Source organism: Aspergillus oryzae, chromosome 6 (genome assembly GCF_000184455.2).
Source record: "Aspergillus oryzae RIB40 DNA, chromosome 6".
NCBI classification, from domain to species: Eukaryota; Fungi; Ascomycota; class Eurotiomycetes; order Eurotiales; family Aspergillaceae; genus Aspergillus; species Aspergillus oryzae.
This window is the reverse complement of record NC_036440.1, coordinates 1,958,257-1,981,456: the sequence shown is the minus strand read 5'-3', so window position 1 is coordinate 1,981,456 and position 23,200 is coordinate 1,958,257. Positions and strand designations below refer to the sequence as shown.

At 47.1% G+C, this 23,200-nt stretch overlaps 8 protein-coding genes across 8 annotated transcripts; 4 read left to right on the top strand and 4 right to left on the bottom strand.

Annotated features, from left to right (window-relative positions):
* Positions 1-172: 172 nt before the first annotated feature.
* On the top strand, positions 173-706 carry AO090038000619 (Clr5 domain-containing protein; the record flags this gene model as incomplete). The annotated part of the gene is made up of 3 exons (XM_023238207.1): positions 173-300; positions 371-560; positions 680-706. 3 exons carry the CDS (start codon positions 173-175, stop codon positions 704-706), a joined length of 345 nt encoding a protein of 114 aa, XP_023093210.1.
* A 1,380-nt stretch (positions 707-2,086) lies between these two features.
* Positions 2,087-3,178, top strand: AO090038000620 (NADPH:quinone oxidoreductase family protein; the record flags this gene model as incomplete). Its single annotated transcript, XM_001825462.1, has 2 exons — positions 2,087-2,119; positions 2,177-3,178. 2 exons carry the CDS (start codon positions 2,087-2,089, stop codon positions 3,176-3,178), a joined length of 1,035 nt encoding a protein of 344 aa, XP_001825514.1.
* Positions 3,179-4,454: 1,276 nt separating this feature from the next.
* On the top strand, positions 4,455-6,702 carry AO090038000621 (NAD-dependent malic enzyme; the record flags this gene model as incomplete). The annotated part of the gene is made up of 8 exons (XM_001825463.1): positions 4,455-4,526; positions 4,593-4,814; positions 4,880-5,083; positions 5,140-5,268; positions 5,317-5,450; positions 5,584-5,850; positions 5,918-6,285; positions 6,365-6,702. 8 exons carry the CDS (start codon positions 4,455-4,457, stop codon positions 6,700-6,702), a joined length of 1,734 nt encoding a protein of 577 aa, XP_001825515.1.
* Positions 6,703-7,599: 897 nt separating this feature from the next.
* Positions 7,600-8,423, top strand: AO090038000622 (uncharacterized protein; the record flags this gene model as incomplete). The annotated part of the gene is made up of 3 exons (XM_023238206.1): positions 7,600-7,817; positions 7,883-8,065; positions 8,201-8,423. 3 exons carry the CDS (start codon positions 7,600-7,602, stop codon positions 8,421-8,423), a joined length of 624 nt encoding a protein of 207 aa, XP_023093211.1.
* A 1,238-nt stretch (positions 8,424-9,661) lies between these two features.
* On the bottom strand, positions 9,662-12,603 carry AO090038000623 (putative mRNA processing protein (Mss51); the record flags this gene model as incomplete). The annotated part of the gene is made up of 3 exons (XM_023238205.1): positions 9,662-9,782; positions 11,013-11,670; positions 11,727-12,603. 3 exons carry the CDS (start codon positions 12,601-12,603, stop codon positions 9,662-9,664), a joined length of 1,656 nt encoding a protein of 551 aa, XP_023093212.1.
* A 374-nt stretch (positions 12,604-12,977) lies between these two features.
* On the bottom strand, positions 12,978-17,046 carry AO090038000624 (OSBP family protein; the record flags this gene model as incomplete). Its single annotated transcript, XM_001825466.3, has 5 exons — positions 12,978-13,748; positions 13,809-14,162; positions 14,234-15,624; positions 15,687-16,930; positions 17,027-17,046. 5 exons carry the CDS (start codon positions 17,044-17,046, stop codon positions 12,978-12,980), a joined length of 3,780 nt encoding a protein of 1,259 aa, XP_001825518.1.
* Positions 17,047-17,630: 584 nt separating this feature from the next.
* Positions 17,631-18,308, bottom strand: AO090038000625 (ATP synthase complex assembly protein ATP12; the record flags this gene model as incomplete). The annotated part of the gene is made up of 1 exon (XM_001825467.3): positions 17,631-18,308. One exon carries the CDS (start codon positions 18,306-18,308, stop codon positions 17,631-17,633), a length of 678 nt encoding a protein of 225 aa, XP_001825519.3.
* A 153-nt stretch (positions 18,309-18,461) lies between these two features.
* AO090038000626 (glycosyltransferase family 2 protein) lies at positions 18,462-21,850 on the bottom strand (the record flags this gene model as incomplete). The annotated part of the gene is made up of 4 exons (XM_023238203.1): positions 18,462-18,730; positions 20,144-20,216; positions 20,624-20,915; positions 21,210-21,850. The coding sequence occupies 4 exons, from the start codon at positions 21,848-21,850 to the stop codon at positions 18,462-18,464; spliced, it is 1,275 nt and encodes a 424-aa protein (XP_023093213.1).
* Between the last annotated feature and the right edge of the window lie 1,350 nt (positions 21,851-23,200).

The following is a 23,200-nucleotide window of genomic DNA, read 5'->3' as shown; positions in this document are numbered from 1 at the left end:
CTTTTCTTCCTACCATTGCTTCTAGCTCGAATTACTCGTATACCTCCTACATTGACTATACAACCTATTGACTTTTGATTGACCCTCCACCCTAACTCATCCTCGGCACGCTCTTTCGCCCTGGTTTCGATCAACTAGCCAACCCGCGAATAAGCTAAAACGAGCATTTGAGATGAAGAACACAATCCCATCAGACGTGTGGGAGAGGAAGAAAGCCTTGATCGCTAAGCTATACAAGGACGAAGAATGGCCTCTCAAACAAGTCATCAAGCAAATCCGATCCGATGACTTTAACCCAAGGTGAGTTATTCTTATTCTAAGCAACTGTTTTTGTGTATGGTTAATCTAATCCGCTGGCAATCATCACTAGTGAGACTCAGTTGCGGAGTAGGTTAAAGAAATGGCGTGTTACCAAACCATCTCGCCAGACTCGGAAGAAGTCTCAGGATAACCAACAGGACGTCAATGGAGATAGCAGTAGCCACGAGGCAGGGTCCCCAAAGGATGAGATTCCAATTTCTCCTAAGACCCAGTTGTATTCGACACAAAAAGAAGCTACAGTACTATCCTCTTCTGAGCCAGACTTTTACATGGGCGATGGAGTATATGTGCATCATGATTTCCCTACCACAGGATCCTTCAACCATCAGGATGCTTCCAATACTTGGGCTCACGATAGGGATTCTTCCGTGCTAGTTATCTCTAACTCTAACTCCTTCGAGCCATCATCCCATACCTCGCCTTTAGCAGATGGTGTTCTACTTGACTCGACATCCCCAATGGCCTCATCCTTTCAAAACTCTCATTATGCGGTGACAACAGGCTCATGCATGACAACTCCAACAACTGCAGCGACAGCGCCCATTAGTTGGGTCGTTCCTCAGTGGTACCCGATACATCTAGAGGCTGGTGCTCACCCTCCATCGATGCCATATTACACCGCCCCACCCCTAAGCCCTCCCATCGATCCCGCAATGCAGATGGTATCTCCACATCCTCCTCATCGGCTATATTCACCCCCCTCCCCAGGGTGTTCATTCTCGCATGAGCAGGCGTTCGACCCGCATGACCCGAGGACGCCATCTCTCCGCACCATGCCTGTTCCCTATAGTCCTGGTACCGCTGGCGGTCACTTAAGGGCCAACCAAAGGGGTGGGCAGCAGGAAAAGAAGATGTCACTTCCTACTAAGTTATCCAACCACTCTTCGGTTGGACCAGTAACGCATGCCCCCATTTTCCCCAGCGGACATCCTGTGATGTGTGCGCCGACGTTTCCTTATTGACTAAAACACTTTATATCTGTATAAATCTCTCGGCATTGACTGCCGGTCTGCTCCCGTTTTTGCATTCACAACCTCTACTATTCCCCCAAGGCTTTTTGGGTAATGTGTTACCATGCATGGAATTTTTTCTTACCTTTTCTTTTCTTCCCTTTATGTTTTGGTGGTCTTGGTTTGTCTATGTGTGTATGGATCTTGGAGAGAAAAATGGTGGAAATTTTCTTTTACGGCGATGGTACGCTGAATAATGAAGCTGCATGATCTCAGCAGGCCACGAGATCCTTGGCGCAACGGCAGGTACTACAGGATCAGGGGAGTGTTATTTGATATCCATGAGCAAAGAAGGAGTTAAGGTGTCCATCTGCATACCTGTACATTTAGCTAGTTGAAATTCTCATTGTTTGCTAATGCGGAATCCGGGAATTAATGGAATTTGATGATTTCATCAATGCTACAGCTTGGAGTCTCAATGCCTGTATCTGCATTTGACGAATATATGTTCTTCATTGGTAACACCGAGGTTCATTTGCAAGAAGGGTTCGTGAAGAGTATGAGGTAATGATTTACACCGTTCGAGGAGGTCAATTCATCTTATCCGACAACGGACCTCGGCACATTTCAGGACGCGGGGGCAGCTACTCTGTAAACTTATTCCTTGCTGTAAAACAAACATCGTTATTTCTTGAATTCCATCTAATCTCACTGCAAACTTTTTCCTTAAAGCCAGTCGCTGCCATTCCCATCCCTGTTAGAAACTTAACTCAAGGTATTCTATCGCCCTTGCATTGTTTCAATCAAGCATCAACATGCGTGCTATCCAGGTCAAAGAGTATGTCAAGGTAAGCGAACACTTATCTACCATCGATCATGTATTCATTGCTGATCAATTTTTAAAGGGGCCTTTGGATTTACAAGTCACCACACTTCCAACCCCCTCCCCATCCCCCAGTGATTACCTGATTCAGATTCGGTCGGCGGGTACCAATTTCTTCGATCTCCTGCAGATCCAAGGCAAATACCAACACCAACCTCCACTCCCGTGGATCGGAGGTGCTGAGTTCGCCGGAACTGTTCTAGCCATTCCAACATCCAAATCAGCCTCACAAGCGCGGTTTAAAGTCGGCGATCGTGTTTTCGGTGCCACCCAGGGTGCCTACGCTACCCACATCCTTGCTCCTGAGCATACTCTACTTCCTGTCCCGAATGGGTGGAGCTTTGAGGACGCAGCTGGACTCTTCGTCACTGCACCTACCTCATACGGCGGTCTAGTGCACCGAGCAAATGTGCAGCCGGGAGATTGGGTCCTCGTCCATGCTGCTGCCGGTGGTGTTGGATTAGCTGCCGTGCAGATTGCAAAGGGTAAGGGCGCGACGGTAATAGCGACGGCTGGCACAGAACGCAAAAGGCAGATTGCACGAGAGTTCGGGGCTGATCATGTCATCGACTACCGAAATACGGGCTGGCCCGAAGAAGTAAAGAAGTTGTGTGCGCAACATCGAACTGGCAATGGGAAGGCAGGTGTGGACATTGTGTATGATCCTGTGGGTATGATCGATGCTAGTTTGAAATGTGTCGCGTGGAATGCACGCCTACTAGTTATTGGGTTCGCAGCGGGGAAGATCGAGAAGGTCGCGCTGAATCGGGTGCTTCTGAAAAATGTGAGCATTGTCGGGCTGCATTGGGGGCAGTATGCCAGGTTTGAGAAGGATACCGTGGGCACTGTTTGGAATGGGATCTTTGACCTTGTGGCTCAAGGCAAATTTAAGGGGACAGCCTTTAAGGATGAAAGTTTTGTGGGATTAGAGAGTGTCCCCAGGGCATTGCAGGCGCTTGGAGGAAGGGAAACCTGGGGTAAAGTGGTTGTTAAGGTCATCGATGAAGCAAGGAGTAAGTTGTAAGGATGTTTAGCTATTACTATTTGCGTTTAGTATAGAGATATCTTGATGTTAAGCAAGTTATGTACATCTAGTCTATTATTCCTAAACTTATACCATGGGTGCGCAAGGTATGTAGGTGCGCAAGGAGTCATGCTCTCGTATGAAATAGAACGCGAGCAACATGAACTATGAAGGCCCTGTATTTTCTTCTGGCAACTGAAAATTTTCAACAGGAAATCCAGATGGATCCCTACAACCCAGCTCCAGTCAGAAGCACAGCCATAAGACATGGCATGTGAAGACCGTCCTTCAATGAAGGGCCCGTGGTGATAGTCTAGCGATCCAATTGTCCAGATGGATTCATAGACCGCATAGACCTGAGACAGCTGGATTGTGTAGTTGCGATAACTCCGTAAGGTACGACTGTGTTAGTAAAAGATGATGGGAGAGCGTCATGCGGGTTTTGCATGAACAATGGATTGCGGCGAGTCTCGTCTGATAGTCTAGACGAATTGAGGACCTCGAGTTTGCAGGATTAAAACTTCTTGGCCGCCTTCCAGATCAACATTAAAGCTGGACACCAACTTGCATTCGAACGGTGTTGTGTAATGTGAAGATTTTGTGGAGATTCAGGTTTTCGGCGATTTGCCGCTCTTGTACTCGGTTAGAGCTTAGTCACCCGAATCCACTCCGCACACTATCACCACGTGATATCTTGGTCGATAACAAGTCTGGTGTGTTTGTTCTATTCCCCGCTGGTACTCCGTAAGAATCATAAGTAGATTGCTCATAGACTTATCAGTTTCGATCTTGTCCTAATGCTTAATATATCTGGAAAGACAGTACACAAATACCGACGAGGTTCTACTATCAGAATAGCAAAAATGTGTTTGTTGTACTCTATATTTGACTCAAAACCTACTACTTACGTACTTAACCGGAAATCTAGTGTGGATCTATCATATCCCTGTTTGATGCTTGCCTCATCAAGTGGATTCACCTATAATAGTATTTAGTGGAGAGAATATCGGTGTAGCTTGTAACAGTACTACTATAGTACATACTAGTAGTATGAATGACTACGACTTAAATGATCCCCTACGTCATCGGCACGCACTCCCCACCCGGAGCACCAAGTCATCCAACGTTTCTCAAGAGCTGACTGTTTCAACTAATACATGAAAGCCTCTATTCTTAATCTCTATCGTTGGTTACCATATACCATTTGGTGCAACGCTTTGGAATTGCCTTGCTACATAGTTTTTTTATACCGCGCACAGTGGTCTGGCTATTGAACATGTCGAAGCATTTGTCCAGATTTAGTCACCACCCACGCGCAGCTTCTGGGCCTCTAGAGTGTCCCTATGAGGTAATCACTATTGCCATTGAGTCCTCAGCGCCTGGGATTGCTGGTGTACTGACTGTCAGATCACAGGGCAGAGATATCATAACGTCATGCCAGTTTAACAAAGGCTCTGCATTCAGTGAAGAAGAAAGGAATGTTTTCAAGCTGCATGGTCTATTGCCTCCGAACATCCAAACTTTGGAAGAGCAGGTCCAACGGGCATTTCAACAATATAAGAGCCGTCCCGATGCTTTGGCTAAAAATACTTTCATGGCAAGCATGAAGGCGCAAAATGAGGTTCTATACTACAAAGTGCGTTTGTGTGCCGTCAACTTCTCACGATAGGCCTGAATGCTTGGATTGACGCCCCGACACAGCTGATACAAACTCATCTGAAAGAGATGTTTAGTGTGATATACACACCCACGGAAGGTGACGCAATTCAAAATTACTCCCGCTTATTCAGAAGGCCAGAGGGCTGCTTCTTAAATATAAAAGACCAGGATAGGATTGAAGAGTGTCTTTGCAATTTTGGCCGCGGCATAGATGTTGATTACATCGTCGTTAGTGATGGCGAGGAAGTAAGGAATATTTTTCTCTTCGTTCCCAAGAGCAACTCTCACGCTTTCAATTGCAGATACTGGGCATCGGAGACCAAGGTGTCGGATCCATATTAATTTCCGTCGCTAAGCTGGTCCTCGCGACATTATGTGCTGGAATTCACCCTTCTCGACAGCTGCCTGTAGTTCTAGATTGTGGCACAGATGTATGGTCGTCATGGCAGTTCATAAGTACCGAGCTAAGTTGATGATAGAACAAAGACCTACTCAACGATGAGTTATATTTGGGCCTTCGACAGCCGCGTGTCAGAGGCGATGAATACGATCGATTTGTGGAAAAGTTTGTGACAACTGCCAGGAAGATGTTTCCTAAAGCGTACATCCACTTGTTAGTATTGACCTAAATGCTCCATCCGCCTCTTTTCCTTCTTTGGCACTCAACCCCTCTTCAGCATCTTTTTACCCCTCTTCTTCCTATCCTATCTTTTCGAGCCTCTGCAAACAAACTGACACTCATTCAGCGAAGACTTTGGCCTCCATAATGCTAGCAGGCTTCTAAATCAGTATCGACCACATATCCCTTGTTTCAATGATGATATTCAGGGAACAGGATGTGTGACTCTGGCGGCATTAATGGCGGCTTTTCATGTCAGTAATATCGGACTAGCAGATGTGCGTGTAGTGGTCTTTGGCTCGGGCTCAGCTGGTACTGGAATTGCGAAACAAGTCGCCGATACCATTGCTACGGACACTGGCAGAACAAAGCAAGAAGCTTCAGCACAGATTTGGTGAGTCTTTCGTAAGACATCATACCGATGTTAGAATGGCACTGTAAGAACTAACTTCAATGGAAAGGTGTCTTGATAAGCCAGGTATTTTGCTCAAGTCTCTTGGTGACCAACTTACCGCAGCTCAAGCACCATTTGCACGGGATGACAACGAGTGGCCCAAGGAGAAGGGCACAGATTTACTTTCAGTTGTGAAGGAGGTAAAACCGCATGTCTTGATTGGCACGTCAACGAAGCCAAAGGCATTCACAGAAAACATTATCCGGGAGATGGCGAAGCACGTTGAACATCCTATCGTCTTTCCCTTAAGCAACCCTACACGATTACATGAGGCTTCCCCGGAGGACATTAACCACTGGACAGAAGGTCGAGCTTTAATGGCCACTGGGAGTCCATTCCCTCCCGTTGAGCGTAATGGAGTAGAATACGAAGTAGGTGAGTGATATACAGTCATAGTTCATGACTATACAAGGCTATTCTCAATCTCTGCTAACACCAGCATCGCTCTAAATAGCGGAGTGCAATAATTCAACCTGCTTTCCTGGCATCGGCCTTGGGGCAGTTCTATCTCGGACGCAGATCCTCTCTGACAAGATGTTGGTGGCAGCCGCCAGAGCGTTAGCTTCTCAGTCTCCGGCGCTACAGGATCCAAACAGGCCTCTTCTTCCGGATGTTGAGAATGTGCGCGAGATCAGCGTGCATATTGCTCGGGCAATCATCGAGACAGCAATCGAGGAAGGATATGCCCAAGAAAAAGATATTCCGAGTCATGAGGAAGAGTTGGAGGAGTGGATCCGTGTGCAGATGTGGGAGCCCATTTATAGGCCGCTTGTCAAGGCAGGAGAAAAGTAAATTCCGGTGTGTGTTTGTACCTGGTGGCACAACTATGAGGATGGAAATATTTGCACGCTGCACGGAGAGAGTGGGCAATCATCACCAAGGGAGTAGCGCTGTAAGAATGGGCTGTGCATCTATAATGATCAAGCTAAACCAAGATAGACATACAATTTTGATATTATAATATATATATCTACTGCCACTCAGTAGGTCAGTGCAGAGGCTGATTGTTGAATAGTGGCTATGAAACCGAAGTGAACAGTCTGACCCATCATCACACAATATCAGTTGAGTTTTTGATGGGCTGTGACTGATCCAGAATCGGTTTAGGAGCTATTGATTGACATTAAAGGTAAGAGCAGATGTGGACTCGGTTTGTTTCCAATATCTTACGGAATTAGTCTGACTGTCCGGTACAGACCATGCGGCTCTAACCTGCACCGCCTTGTTGGTACGAAGTAAGTAGTAGAAACCCTGCGAGGAAAGGCAGTGTAAATCCGGCATACGAGTGTGGCTTGGTTTTCGTCCAATGACCGATGGAGCCCTCCTTAAACTACCCGTAATTTTATGGATATTTAACTTTCAGGGTGAAGTCATGTCCCTTGAACGATCTTTTACTCCGGAGTACTCCATACTACGCAATCATGATATTTCCCACAGTTGGTTCGCAAAATTATAATATTCCAGTCCTCATATTCTTAAATGTTACACTGTCTTAACCACCTCTGATATAGTACATTGTTCCTTCATCTTTGATCACGAGTGTTGGTGCTACTCAGTCTTGCAACCAGCTAACTCTTTCTGCTATGTACCCAAAAAGCTCGCTATAGTAGCCTACATTTATACCGCCTAACAACAATTTTCCGAGTCAAGAAGATCGTCTGTTTCCCGGCATCAAACAGAGGGGGAAAAATGAAGATTGCCTCCATAAGTGCCATCCTTCTTCTCCCGAATGCAGCTATCGGTATCCCACGGTCAGATCTAGCCGAAGATGTGGTCTTTGTGCCTAAATCTCACGAACCCGTGTATTTAGAAAAACGGCGTGGCGGTGGAGGAGGACAAGGGGGGGGAGGCAGCGGTGGTGGGAGTGGCGGGCGAGGAGGTAGTGGTGGTTCTTCATCAAGGACAGGGTAAATGTCCCAAACTCCTAAAGCAACATGAGCTTCTATAACCAACTCATCGTTTGTCTCTACAGCTCGTCTAGCAACTCTGGCGGCTCGTCTCGCAGTGGATCAGGGCCACAGCCCGCATATGGTAGAGGTTCTTACTACGCGGGTGGTGCTCGCAGTCCATATACCTCCGGTGCTCTATCGCCACTAGGAATAGCACCTATCATACTGCCAGCAACTGCTCTGGCATTCTTCGGTGGCACCTGGCTGTACGGAGCTTATGCTTATCCGTATAACTACCATTATCAATATGTGGATCAGACCTCACACCATAACGCATCGATGCCGGTAGTTTGTCTATGCGAGAAATACGCAGAATGTGCATGCGATGATAATTCGGAAAGATCGTATTATGAATCCATTTTTAACGGCACTCAACCTGCAAATTCCAGCGTCGCTAAAATCGTCGAAGTCAATGGCACTGAGACCATTTATATCAATGGCACGTTGCCTAATGGGACGACTGTTGCCGACTCATCTGCACCTTCTGACGCTCGGACAGGGATCCAGACCAGTGGATATTGGCCAATGGTCGCCTTGGTCGCCAGTACCATTTGGGGGCTGTGATGCCATCATTGGACTCACACATTTGGATAATATAGCTTACAGTTTCCTAGTTGCCGTCTTCTGCTTCTTCTGCTTCTTCTGCTTCTTCTTGTTTTGGTGGGTGGGGAGAGGGCTCTCCCTCACAACTCTCTTGGCCTTGTACGATTGTTATTCCGGCTCTTTTAGGATTTGGGCCCTGGGCTAGCAAAGATTAACTGGCTTGGCTTGGCTGTGATAATGTGTTACTTCCATGGATTTAGATTAGAGCCTTGGTATTGATACCCACTCTCGGGCGTTGGATGGAGGGAATATCGATTGTTTAAAATGAAACAAATGGTGCATCGTTGTTACGTATGGTACAAATTTATTTCATGGTATACTCCGTAGTACCTGGTCTTTCTAAGCTGCCCTTTGTAAGGCCCCTTTCACAGCCTTGGCTCGTGATCCCACGACCCGCCGCAACAAATTTTGTTCAAAATTAATTGGAATTTCCCCACTAGACTCGTTCGGAGACAAGTTGTCTCAAAAACAGAAGTTCCCAGTATCTGATGCTACCCCGTCCGCGCGTGAACAAAGAAGAAGAAGATGTAGGTACAACGCACTAGGTCAGAGAGGAAGAGGCCTTCCATGATAATGAGTCCACCTACTGCGAATAGCTCCCAGGTTTAGGCTGGAGTAAGAGAAACCCCTACTTCATGAGTTGCTCTCCCGCTCAGTTGGTGTTTCCATGGTTCCAGTTATTGAACTAATGGGTTAGCCAGGTACGAATAACTTAACAACAATGGACGCGCCAAGTGAAGAGATCGACATATTGCAATCAGAGTTTCCTATCCAAACGGACGAATGAATAAATGAATGTACTACAACGGCGCCCTGCTAGTCGACAGACCAGCTGTTTAGGTAATAAAATGACACGCTCGGAGTCTCCGGACAGTGGCCGAGTTTGGAATGTTTACCCTACCTTTCCGTTATAGACGCCCCGTTCCTCTTAGTCTGAACCCCTTTTCCCTCACCTTTTACCCCCCAGTCGCTCCTTCATTTTTATTTCATCAAAGCAGTGCTTGCCGTTCATTTAATCTTGCTTCTTCTCAACTATACACAAGAGCTGTCACTCTTTTCCAGCTCCATTCACTCTTTTAGTCAAAGTACAAAATCCAGAAAAGTAACGGATTACATATATACTACCATTTCGCGCACTTCTGTCGCATTCCTCCGCACACGCGATTCAAGATAAAGCCAGACACAACGACTCGAGTCCATTATTCCATTGCAGTCGCAAAATGCAGTTCAGCAAGGCTCTTCTCATCGTCACCGCCGTGCTTGCGCCTTTCGCGCTTGCAGAGGATGCGCCAACCAAGACCCTCACCATCCAGGTCGTCCCTGTGACGACCTCAACTCCGGCACCGACTTCTACGGCGTCTCCCAGCTCTTCTGCTTTCTCAATCCACACTCCTTCTAGCTCCGCTAGGGCGTCTTCCACTCCGCTCTTGTCAAAGACGCCTTCCGCGACTCCTTCTGTGACACCCTCGTCGTATACCGTCCCCCAGGCTACTGGTGGTGCTCCTGCCATTAGGCTCTCTAATGCGATAGCTGCGGGCGTTGTCGCTGCTGCTGGCTTCATAGTGCTCTAAACGCCTTTGCGAGCAGTCCAGAGCAATGCGCATAGACGACGATGGTCATGTCTCAGTCATCGAGCCGATACGACTGCAGTAGCACCATCTGAATTGCTTCTGAGAACTTGCTGGTTGACGTGGGCTGAGCACAGAGAGGAGACAATGCCAATAAGGAGTCAACAAACCCAATCAAAAATCAACTACTTCTTTACGGCAGATTGCATTTTGTATACCTACCTCATTACTCATGCGATTATCTTGAGCAGTTTCAGCCAAGACTATAGCGGTTTTACATGATGGTGTTCATTTGTTGGGACGGTTCGCCATTTATTATTTTACTGTGCTGTGATTCGAATTCTGATTGTCAACCTCGTTGATAGCTTACTTTCCTGCCACCCATTATTACGATTCCGACCTTTATACCCTTTTTCTTCTTGATCCTGAAAACCTTCTGTTGGGTTTCTTTTGGCTTCAGCCGGCCCCAATTCATGTTCCGAAGTAACGAGTGTAGGACTGAATGGACTGTCGATGATTTGAAACTTTCCTTGTTCATGCATAATTTAATTTCGAGGTGTCGCCTCCGATTATCCTAGTATAATACAATGTCCTATGATATACGCACTAGTAAGGATTAGACAATTTCCCATATGATGTTCACCGAAAGAAATAATTCTATTTAGCACAGTAATAGATAACATATAGACAATAGTACAAGGATATTATGGAAATAGAACCATAAACGCTGAATAAGGGCATAGATTGGGAACTCTTGTTCCTTCAACCCTAATCAAACAACGCTGATAGAATAGCCACTAGATGTACAAGCCAGACGTCAGGTACACGTACAGGCGAAAGATAACTCTTCATTTAACCCTTGAACGTCGCCTCGTATCTGTAGTTGAGTTGGTTAGCAGACAAACATAGAAAATTGTGACTAAAGTCAAATATAAACATAGATAGGGTAGAAGGCTGCTGAAAAGGGATACATATGACGAACCTCTTCCCTCTGAATGCCCACAACCCCCAGTTTCCGCAGGAGACATCATGGGGATCCAAGTCATTGAGGTCCCATCTCAGACTGCGAAAGATGTTTTCGCCTGGTTCCAACAAGATATCAAATTCACCGGCACATTTCTCGTGGACCCAATTCATATCCCTCTCCATATCCCACTGCGTATAGCCAGTGCTGATAATGGGGACTTTTGTCTCTAGTAGTTGTGGTAGCGTTTCTTCCCATTCATGGGAGCTGGCCGGGTGTCCGAGACCAGGGTGGAAGAGCATGATGCAGTCTAAATATGGATCGAATGGCTGGAAATATTGTGCTTTGTACATGGTGTGGAAGTAGTCGACGTACGTTGTAATCTTCATCTGCCCACCAAGTCTGTCTTCCACGATCCCTCCGAATGGGTTCTCGGGCGTCCGTTCAGGAAGTGGGAACTCAGTGTCTCGATTGGCCATGCTCTCTGGTCCGATAAAAATCAAATGGATGAGGGATCGTGGGAAGATGTAACTGAGCTGAAGCCAGACTTCACGGGGTAGAGAAGATTCGGCGCGCGCCCCCAGAATGAATATCCTAACCGGTGGGGCCTTCAAGCGTAGTCCTTGGATATCGACTCCTTCTCCAGTTTTGGGAGGGTGCAGAGTGTATCGAAGCGCTAAATTGAAAAAGTCAGTATGTGGATTAATTTCGCATTGATCTATGATAACTTACCGCTCACGCTCTTGAGTCCCTCGACTGTAAGCCTCCCACCTTTCCGAACGCCGTAAGGACTCAGCTCGTGCAAGACACTCCCAATTGTAAGAGGGTAAGTGAGCATCCTAGTCACTTGGCGCATACTCCGATCGTGGTTTATCGCATCAAACTCTCGCGTATATAGAAATGTGTCCCAATTCGTCATGTTGATGACGAAGTTATCATCCTGAAGGCCCGGATAAGAAAACTCGGGGAAAAATCGACCAGAGTGGAGATCGTGATCATCCTCGTTTATCTGTCTAATGGTCTCACAAATCTCCAAATGTGCCTCAAAGTCATCCATCCAGTGTCCTTCTGAGCAGTAGATTGGGACACCGCAGTCAGGGCATTCGAAGTGCGAATGGGCTGGGGGACTCGTGCTTTGCTGGTTTTTCCGCGACTCGGGATCGTGAGGGGAGACTGGCGCACGGGTCTGTTGGTGACTCGGGTGAGGGCAAAAGGCGTTTTGTTTGATAAAGGCAGCACGTTGCCGAATCGAAGGTGAAGGTGACCGAGAAAAAGGATGGAACAAGTTGTTTGGCTGCAGCAAAGCACGCGTTTCTGGCGAGTAAGTCGACGTTGCGGACGTGGCCCGCTGTACACATTGCGGAACGTTGTGTGGTACGTCAGTGGAAATACAAGGGGAAGGCGTAGTGGCCCGTTTGACATGGCCTTGGAGATTTTTGGATGTGAAGCGACTGTCGCTTCGTGAACCAAAGCTTCGCACGAGGAAGACCGATGGCCTGTATATCCGCCTTGAGTTATATGTAGTCTGCGATCCGATCACAGGGCCATGAGCCGCAACCCTTCGCCGGAGCACCTGTAGACAACGTCCACAGGTATATTCGCCTGTCATTGTGCTGGTTGCTAGAAGGCGACCCAATGTAGCAATCATCTGCTGATGCGGAGAGTTAGTTGGCAATTGTTCTTTCCGAGCAACGATCCCGCTTTGACACGTGATCAAAGAGTCACTAAATCCTAACTTAAAGACAAGAACACCCCAAATTCATCTTACTGACGGCATTTGCATGAATTTCTATAATTTTATTGCTAGTATCAATTACTTATGATTAAATGGTTTCAGTCGAAAAGAGCCAGTGTATTAAATATAAATATATATATATATATATATATATATTTACAAAAAAAACCGGATTACTAGAACTGTCTGGAGAATTGAAGATCAAAACCTTGATACTTTAACACTCGACTACGGCATAGATCTCATTGTTAGAAGATGTCTTCACATATACTCCAGTCCCGTGCTTCCCTGGCTGCCCAATACTTCCCATTGTGCGCCCAGTACTCTTCACCGGTGATCGGGCACTTTTTCCGAGTGAAGAACTTTGGCTGGTACTCTTCCCCCTTTGTCTCCCTCTCTCTTCGTTTGGCTCGTTGCTTTTCTTCGACGCGATGCTTTTCGTCAGCGGCAATTTCATATTCTCCCTCCTCCATTGCACGTTGATCGGGCCGAAGTCGGGTGTCAGTTGGGGGGAGATACTGTTTTAGATCTTCTGGAAGGGCATTCAATGTGATAACGAAAGGCGTTAAATTGAACGGGATACCGCTTGGGCGGGAGTGGCATTGCCATACCAAAAACGTCTTGGACGACTCCGGATCTTGACTGGATACGTCCACCTCATATCCAGGAGTATGGCGAGCAAAAATCTTGTCGTTCCAACGGCCACCAATGCTCCATTTCGGAGATCCGCCCTTGTCCACAATCCTACCGGCTACCTGATAGGCAGACGAGGCCTTCCAGCCTCTTGGCTTGAAATCAAGGTAGCAGGCCTCACCGGTCGTCCAATTCTTGATCTCCATTAACCCATAGTTGTCAACTGTCGGGTTACCTGTAATAATGCCAATGACAGACGAGGTGACTTTTTTCCACGTGTAGAGTTCTTCGCCTCCCGAAGCAGGGCGTAACTTTAGGAACCAGGTTCCAAGAAGGTTGATATCGAAGGATTTACCGTAGAACTTGGACTTGAGGGCTGATTCACCCTATTAGAACTCTTGTCAGTGCTGTGACGTATCAGTTTTGTCTTATGGCCTGACACTTACATAATAATCCCACTTTGGCGATTCCGCCCATGCAGCACCAATCGGCGGGTGGTGGCTGACTTGCTCAACGAAGAACCGGTAGCCTTTATCGGGCCTGACATACTCAAATGTCTCCCCAAGAAGAGGGTTGAACGGTTTGGCAACACGACCAATTGTCGAAGCGTACTCGCTCGCCGCATAGGCAGCGACATACACCATGCGTTCCATTGAATCAGATCGATCAGCGGCCACGTCAAGAAGATCCGCATACTCCAAATCTTCGGCCACACGTTGTAGTAAAGACGTGGGTTCGTTGAAGGAAACCGGCAAAGTCATCTTGGTCATGTCTTTTCCAATCATCGATTTCAGAATACCCTATGAATATAATAATAAGTAAAACGTTGCCCGTTGCTTACTAGCCTGGCAGTGATTGAATCATCACTCACCCACAAGGATATCTTTGGTCGATTATCATAATCCATCTTCAGTTTCGTTCGGATGGGCTCCTCATATCCTTTGAACGATGGTGCTATTTCCAGGCGTTTTATGGCCCTCAACTCAGTCCGTTCTCCCATCAATTCTTCCTTCTCAGTGCTTGCTTCTGTATGTGCTAAGTTCTCCACTTCAATCTCCCCGGAGTCAATCGCATCGAAGAATTCGTCCTCGCCATCCGATGCCGAATCACACAGGTCGCTGATCTGAGAAAGAGTTGACTTCTTACGCCGAAGGGGTCGCCCGGCTTCTTGCTCGTCAGCCTGAGATAGATTCTCAGCTCCTAGAGCATGTGCCCCCATCCGCTCGTCAGCCCCATCACCTTCTTCACCTGTAGATACCATACGAGATGGTACTTTACTGACAGCACAACTAGTAGTTGCTGACGAGATCTCTAGGGCTTCCTTGAGTGCACGCTTCGTACGTCGGCGCTTCTCCTCAGATTCTCCCATTTTTGACTGTAACTCTTCATGTTCCTGTGCAACTCGTGCCATACTTTCTTCCCACATCTTACGGAGATGTGCTTCCCTATTTAATCGATATTGCCAGTAGGCATCGCGATCCCGAGATATCTTGAGGAGATTTTGCACTAGCCCCTGGAGACTACTCACGGCTGCTTCATAAGCAGCCAGTGCTTCATCAACTGCCGAGTCCGCAAGCGACAAGCCTGGGTTCCTCGACTTCTCAGTTTGTAGTGAGGACGCTACACTCGCGAGGATATCAAGTTGAAGATTTGCAGACTGCGCAGTGATGTTCAGAGCGTCTTTATCAGCCATTGGCACCTCCCGGCTGGATCCATAGTCACCATAATCATCATCATCACCCTCACCTTCAGGCGCAGTGGTTACATGGCTGGCCACCCGATTTACCTCATTTTGCAGAGCACCCTGGTCGTATGATCCTTGGAAAGAGCCTTCCTCTTCTGCGGGTATGCTCTCCAGCGTTGTGCGAGACGCATGTGCACTTAGTCTTGTAACACTGCTACCTGGAACACCCAGAGATGGGGTAGTATGGCCCTTCCCGCTGGACTTGGTAGCAGCGAGGCAGGGTGAATCGGATGAGCTATCAGCTGTTCGTCCCTCAATTTGTTCCATCTTGGCTTGACGAAGCACCTCGGCATGTCGAGATTGGCGTCTCTCTTCTTCCTTTGCCTCATCTTTTGCCCACTGTATAGCATTATTGAGAGTCCAGAACCAACGCTTTGCCTCGACAACATGATTAGCTTTGAGATGGTATTTGACGGATGATTTGCCATGAATCTCAAACCGAGTCTTGTCTTGCGAATCCATGTTGAGTTTAGCGATTTTCATATTAATTGCACCACGACATGCAGACCCGGCGTCATCTGATCAGAACAGTTAGGAACCAATGACGGTTGCAGCCTTTAGGATATCTCTAGCCGCTTACCTTGATGCTTATAATAGCTAAGAACGCCGTCTTCCAGTACAAACCACCGCAGTTTATAACCACTAGTGTAGTTTGTCCATTTCTTTAAGTAGCCCCTCATTTCGCGAGAATCTTTTCCCGCAAAAGGTGCCTCCCCTACACTGGCTCGGCCCGAAACGCTTTGGCCCGAATTGGTCCCAAGAATGGCCTTCTCTTGTATGCCGCGCTGAGCAATGACAGCAGCGGGAGATTTTTTGACTATTGCGCGTGTCCTGTCGTCCTTTGTGACATCCTGTGGCAATTTACCCTTTTTGTCGCGGCGAAAGGGATCTGCCCCATGCATCAGTAATAACTGAATGAGTTTTGTGTCTTTCCTCCTGGCACCCTCATGCAGCAGAGTGCCTCCAGACTGAGCAGTAGCAGTATCGGTGACCAGGTCCAAACTATTGATATCCAATATGCCCTCAACCCGTGGCTCTTCGAGTACCTTCTCTAGCTGTGCATAGTCACCCTGGGAGATGAGTGACTGGATTTCTTGTGACTTGCTGTCAATAAAAAGGGACCGTGCAAGCTGAAGTTGTTGAAAGATCTCCGGGGTGCGGGCAACATCTAGAGCTGTCTGGCCACGGTAGTTGACAACTGAATCATTGAGAGAAGGACTATTTAGCAGCTCACGAACTAGTGATCCTCTTCCGAGCTGCGCGGCGAGGTGGAGTGGTGTATTGCCATCTCTATCGCGCGCGTTGATATCGAGTTCATAGCCGCTGGAAAGGATATATTCGACAACTTGCGGTTCGGCGCATTGGATCGCTAAATGGAGCATAGTCGTTCCGGACAGACTGTTTGCTCCCTGAGGATCTTGAGTCTCTTTGATAGCTCTTGATATCGCGGTTGTATCCCCACCCCGCAGGATCTCAAAAAGTCTGAACGTCCTTACAGACTGGTCTAATGACATGCTCATGCTAATGCTGTCCGCAGTTGTCAATGCGGGAAGCTTCTCGGTATGATCGCCGCTTTGGTTGGAGCGTACCTGCTCCAGGGAGTTCTCGTCCGACATGAGGGGGGTTTTCACTTTTTGACGGGTACTTTGGTGGGTTGAGCTTTGAGCAGCGGCTAGAGCAGAGAAATGTGGCGTATTGTTTACCAGAGCGGATGCAACGGATTCGGGCGAATCACTATCGCGGCCAGACCACCCCTCGTGATCGTCTTTTGATTTATCACGGTGCAGAATCGCAAGCGCCAAGGCACTTCTGGAGCGTTTGTGCCTAAGGAATTTAGGCAACACGTATTAGTAAAGGGCCAAAAAGGGGAAATAGGTCTATAGACCCCTACTTGAATAGCGAAGACGCAGCGGAACTTACCCTTCACCCTTCTCCGTCATCACTTCCTCGCCACGAGCGACACTTCAGATATCCCCAAGTATTGCGGGAAAGGGTGCATAGAAAGGGGGGACAGCCGAACAGGGGCGCGGGGTTGCTAAGTAAGAAGTCACGACTTTTCACTAGAGTCTTGATTGGTGAGGGCAAACTTTCATTCTGTTCGGCTGGTCAACTCGTAGGAGTGTGATGATCGTCGTAAAGGCCCCAAATTAACAGCAGGGTTGTTTTCCCGCGCCTTGGCGAGGAGACTGGAATTTCTTTCAACCAGAAAACATCAAATATAATGCCACTTCCATAGGACGCTAAAGATGACAAGTGCTGGCTCTAAGCTTCAGCTCAAGAAGTCAAATTTAGTATCGGAAAGCAACGAAGATGAAGAAGCGGTAGTTTGTAAAGGGGACAAAGAGGTAAAAAGCTATGAAAGCCGTCATATGTATCTGCTCCGGAGTAAGCGAACAGGCTCATTGTAAGGTAGACAATGCGCAAATTATGGTTGTATATGTAACTATACAGTACGGGATGGCCCACAGAATCTGAACTTGGCCTCTAAATAAATAATATACAGCATCAAAGGACAAGGACTTCGTCACTTTGTCACTCCGCTCACCAAGACAATGACACTGCCAAGTTGTCGCTTCAAATCCTCCTTATCAACATCATGTGTATCCTCAACCTCACCCCACATATCTGTTTGCCACTTTACCTCCAGACTGGACGCTTCGGCTGCTTCTTCGATGCCGAATTTCTTCTGATTCTGTCGTTGTACGTGGCGCAAGTTTTCACTCCACTCCGAGACCAGCCTCACAGCCACCAGTAAACTCTTTGAAGCGAGAATACCTCTTTCAAGAGCAGCCAAATCGTGCGCTTGTAGGCCGAAAATCCATTGTTTAATAATATCGTTCGTAGCTTGAGTTTGCGACACCGGCAGGATGCTCTCAGAATCCAAGATAGGTCTAATTTCAATACCAGGCCACACCATGGTGCTTAAAAATGAGATTACATTTTTCGCGACTCTCATCTGGGCCTCTCGAAGGCTCTCTGGTCTCCGACCATGCTCGTCAACTTCCTCAACGCTGTAGTCATTCTTCTCTGGCACCCAACAAAGTAATGTATCTGTCTCTAGATAGCGCATTGCAGTCTTCACAATTTGGTCTCTTGTGGTCGTCTCGCCGTTCGCGTCCTCTCGGACAATGTCCGCGGCTCGCGCAGCGAGAGAAGTTAGTGGGATCATATGATTTTTCAAAGCTTGCTGGGCCGAGGTCATGACATCCCATTCCAGAGCGATCAAATGCGCAAGGTGAGGCTTTGTTGGCGGGATATAGAGGACATCTTTTGTGGGGGTTCGAACCGGTCTGGTGTCTAGCAGAGCTTGGTAATCCCCTTCTAGAAGACCACAAGGATGCAGTCAGCTATATATTTACACATAAAACAGACTAGAAAATATACCTGGCTTTATCCTAACGTCAACGCTCTTCCAGAACCGCTTATTGAGAGGTGTAGGCTTTGCCGTTCGAGTGTGTAGCTCATTGCCATCTTGTGGTCTCATAAGCTCATTATACTCTAGAGCAGCGGAGGGAGCTTTCGGAGGAGGGCCATGGGCTGTGACTGGATGAGCAATAGCGGTCTTTGATGGGGAAAAGTGGAACGAGCGCGATATAGCAGTGTTGTGTCGAGTAGCGATCGAAACTATTCGCCGCGAAAGAGCTGCGGCGGCTTGGGGAATACACGGCATTTTGTTTTCAATACAGCCTTTGTACCAAAGAGTTATCAACAAAAAAAAAATAAGAAAAGAAAAGAAAAGAAAAGAAAGAAAAAATTGTCCGAAAAGCTTAGTAAATGGTAAATGTGTACCTATGTGTATGAATGGGTGAAAATAGGATATTATCGAGGCTTGTAGTATGTTCCGTCGGGTTACTAGTACCTCCGGCACTGCGGGTCTTGTGCTGCTCGCCACAGACACCGGCACTTGACTTATGTTTGCACTTGATATCTCCAGATCACACAGTCCACAGAACCCACGATAACATAACTAGTACAGATTACAGAATACACAGTTATGTCGTTTTAGTAGCATCATTAGCAGGCGCTATATATATCATGGCAAATACAACTCATACTAGGCGTTTGTTGGCATCTCCCCGGACCATTAGCTTATCTATCCACAAGTAGCTAGCCTGGAATGTCAGTCGTAACGGGCCTCTCAAAGTCAAATTCTATCTTTACCAGGATTCGTAGCTTTATTGCGCAGTATCAGAAACAGGCAATCACTAATGACAGGGTTCGATTCATTAGAGATTACACCGAACGGTACTAATAACAAATGAACAAGCCAAAGGCTCGCGAAAATTGGTCACTTCAGAAAGCCTCCCAAACTCCAACTCCGCTCTAACGAAGGGGAAAGAAGAAAGAAAATGGAGAGTAAGAAGGGGTGTGGGTATGGCAGGCGGTCTCGCCCATGCGTCAGTAATTTACAAAGATATCTCCAGTTCGCCGTTTTCTTCTCTTTTTCTTTTCTCTTTGTTTTGTTTGGCATTAGGAGGGTCAATAAGCCCACAAAAGAATAAATGTCTCTGTCCCATCTTTGTGCCGTGATTCTGATCCCTGGGGCCTCCCAGGTGTCTCGAAGAAAGGGGTGGGGATAGGGAAAAGTCAGGATTATAATAAGTGACGCCGTTCTGCAGTATCACATATCGAGATATGATGCAATAAAATACCGAGGAAGACTCAAAGGGAAACCCAAAAAGAAGTGGGTAAAAGAAGGCCGGGAACCTTGAAGTTCAAAATCTCGAGGACTCGTTTTCTCAATCTCAAGTGGCATCATCATCATCGAGGCGTTTCTTCGTAAACATAAAGAAAAGAGAAGTTAGACCAAGGAAAGAGCAACGTTTGGGAACTGTCGCGATGACCTTGTTAGGACCTTTTGTCGAATGGATCCATCGAGTTATAGTCGGTATGCTTCGTTCGTTAGGTGATACTTGCAGAACACATACAATTGGTGATAAGTTGGACGAGGTTGTACCCAGATACCAATTCCCCACCAATCATCCTTTAGCCAGAATCATTGGGTAATGAACTTCGGGTAATACGGTGACTTCGGACGGTCACTGTCTGTCCGTTTCTTCATACGCTCAGCGTCGTAATCGTCGGCACCATCTCTGCTACCCCACGTGGTCTGTGATACAGGGAAAATGCCTGTGTTAGCGAAATCTCTACATGATAATCCCGAAGTGTGCCAATCGGGCACAAGGAATTTGGTATATACTGAGGGGGAAATAGACCAAAGAAAGAAGGGAGGTGGGGCTAGAGGAAAATGAAAAATCGAAGAACGGCTGACCATCCTGGTTAAACAGACCGTGACCCGAAAAATGCACAAAACTGTGAGACCCGTGACCAAAGCATATATTGTGGCGGGGGTAAGGGTTTGTTTCAGATAACAGGATTCGTGCTTGAGCAGAGAAGTGGCTAGAAACCCATTTTCAAGCACAAGGCTTCAAAACAGACCTTGTACCACTGCAGCCTGCCCATTCTGCTGCAGATTCGAGAAACTCAAAGAGAGACTAATCTCAAGTTGTAACTTACCACGTTGAGCGTCATCACTGCGTACATTTTGATTCCTCCGTGGAAATACCCAAAGAGGATAGACACAGGTAAAAGTAAAAAGTCGACCGGGTATCGGATGTAATGCCCCAAAAGTTTGATGAATTTGCTGACAAACATCCATGCTCCCAGGGCTTGCATTGCGAGCGCTCGCGAGTCATCTTCCCAGGAGGTCGTGGCTTTATGACACAGGAGGACAAGTAGCAAGTCACCTAAGAGGGCCGGAGGTGACAAGGTGGTCAGATGGACAGCGTATGCGCTCCACGGTTGGCGACTGGTATCAATATGTTAGCGTGAGACCCAGGTGAGGCGCTTGCTCTCCGTAATGGATATGGTATGCCAAACTCAGACAATGCATATATTGGCAAGTTACGTACGACTCATGCAAACGATAAACTGGCCCCTTGAGGGACCCAGCTAGCGCAGCCGGTCTGCTTCCACTGCCGTAATGCGAGACTGTGGTGAAGTATGCATTTACACTTTATCCGGTTTATTCTCAAGCGGGCAGCATAACAGAACAGAAGGAAGAGCCGCGAGATGAGGATGGGGCATATGATGAGGTACTTACTACCATATATGTTTTTCATGGAACATACTAGTAAGGTTGCTCCTCCAGTTGCTTCGAGACCATCGCGCGCATTGCTTCAAGAATTTGGGGTTATCTTCCAAGGTAGTAAGGACTTCAGCTTCGGGATGGTACTGCATAAAGGTCTCCCAGCCATGTGATACCATCCAACGTGTAATGAAGTTGTCGTCGTCGGCATTCAATTGATATCTGCCAAACCACCATTCCTCATTCGTGAAAGCATAAGTAAAGCCTTCGTCTTGCAGAATGTCCGTCCTATACGCAACAGTTCGACCCGACATACAGGGAAGACCTCCATCAACATGCGTCGTGGCCGCGCAATCAAAGTTTCTTCTCTCTAAGTAAAGAGCTCCCAAAAAGCCCCAAACTCTCTGGGAGAATGTTGGTGCTGCAGCACGACGAAGCCTTTGGCATGTCACTACACCTCCGTATCGCTCATCCTTCTCGAATGGTGCCAGAATCCAAGGGAGTACTGTGCTCGGCCAGCTCACATCATCATCAGCGAAGATAGTAATAGGCGTACGGACCTCTGGAATGGCCCTCGTCATCTGGCGGCGTTTATTAGGGTGCGTGACCGTAAAAAGCCGGATTCTCGGTTTTGAAGCGGGCATCAAGCTCAACATTCTCTCGGCTTTCTTCCGATTTGACTCGATGGTCACTAAAAGGAGCTCATAAGGATGGTTGTCGAGAATTGTTCTAATTGTCTCAACCAGCTCATCACCGCATCCCTCGAGAGTAGGAAGGATGACAGTCACATCTTGTGCGGTCAGCCTCGGGTTCTCTGGTGGGAGAATTGGCTTGAAGGTCCAGAAAGATGCAAGATTCACAATAAGGCGAAGATAGCGGTAAATACTGTGAACGACGTGTCAGTTATTCAGTGTCTAAATTAGTGGTCTGTGTAAACAGTATTCTGGCGCAGCAATAGAATAAGAATGAAAGGTTGAACTACTGACAAAAGAGCAATGAACGCTCGCATATATGGAAATTCCATGGTGTTACAAAGAAAGCGAGTAAACTCAAGCTTGCTTTTTGAACCCAATCGAGTTAATAAATTTTTTCATCACTTTTTTTCTGCTTGTCCCGGCAGACCTTTCTCCTAGCACACCTCGAATAGAGAGTTTTGACCGTGTGCGAAGCCAGGAAAATGACTAAAACCGGGGTAAATGCTATCAACAGTTCGGCACTACTGCTGCTCTAGGATCAACTTATAATTGTAGTAGCAATAGAAGCAATGAAAAATGTAGAATTGGGGGAGAGGTCGTCTTCAGTAAAGGGATTTCAAGAAAAAGAAAGAAAGAAAGAAAGCAAAAAAGAATGGATGGTCTTCCTAGCAACTCAGGAGATTGAAGGTAAGAGAAGGGAAGTAGAGAGGGGGAGGAATAAAAGAGGAAAAGAACTGGAAAGTTAGTAAATGCTCTCCAGCTAACAGATACTCCTCGGTAGCTATATAGCTCTGGAAGGGGGAATCTTCTGGGCTAATTGGCTTTTCTAACGCAAAATATCAATACCTACAACACTGGGAAATTTTTATTTAGTGCAGATGCCAGGGAAGGCACATGTTCAAGGCCGCATCCAGACAATCCATTGAGCCAATCCTCGAAAAGGAATAGAAAAAAGTTACGACTGTGCTCCAGTTCCTTTGTCATTTTGAGTGTCATGCAGGTGTATTTTTTCCTCGTGCGTCAGAGACCCTGGATCTAGATGGATTGATGGGATGCTGAGAGTGGAGAAGGGATTGGCGGCGGCCCATGCAGCTAAGGCACTACGGAATATGCAGTGACATGGGCGAGAGTGGAGACAACTGGTGGTGTGTGTGTGGATATGATCCCTAAGCGCGATGAGGGTACTAAGCTAGGATATTAGGGGGCATTTTCCGGTTAGCAACAGCGTGATTGCTCCCGGATATACTCCGTACATACTCTGATCCTGAGGTAAGACATGGAATGAAAATAATGCACACCATATGATGATTC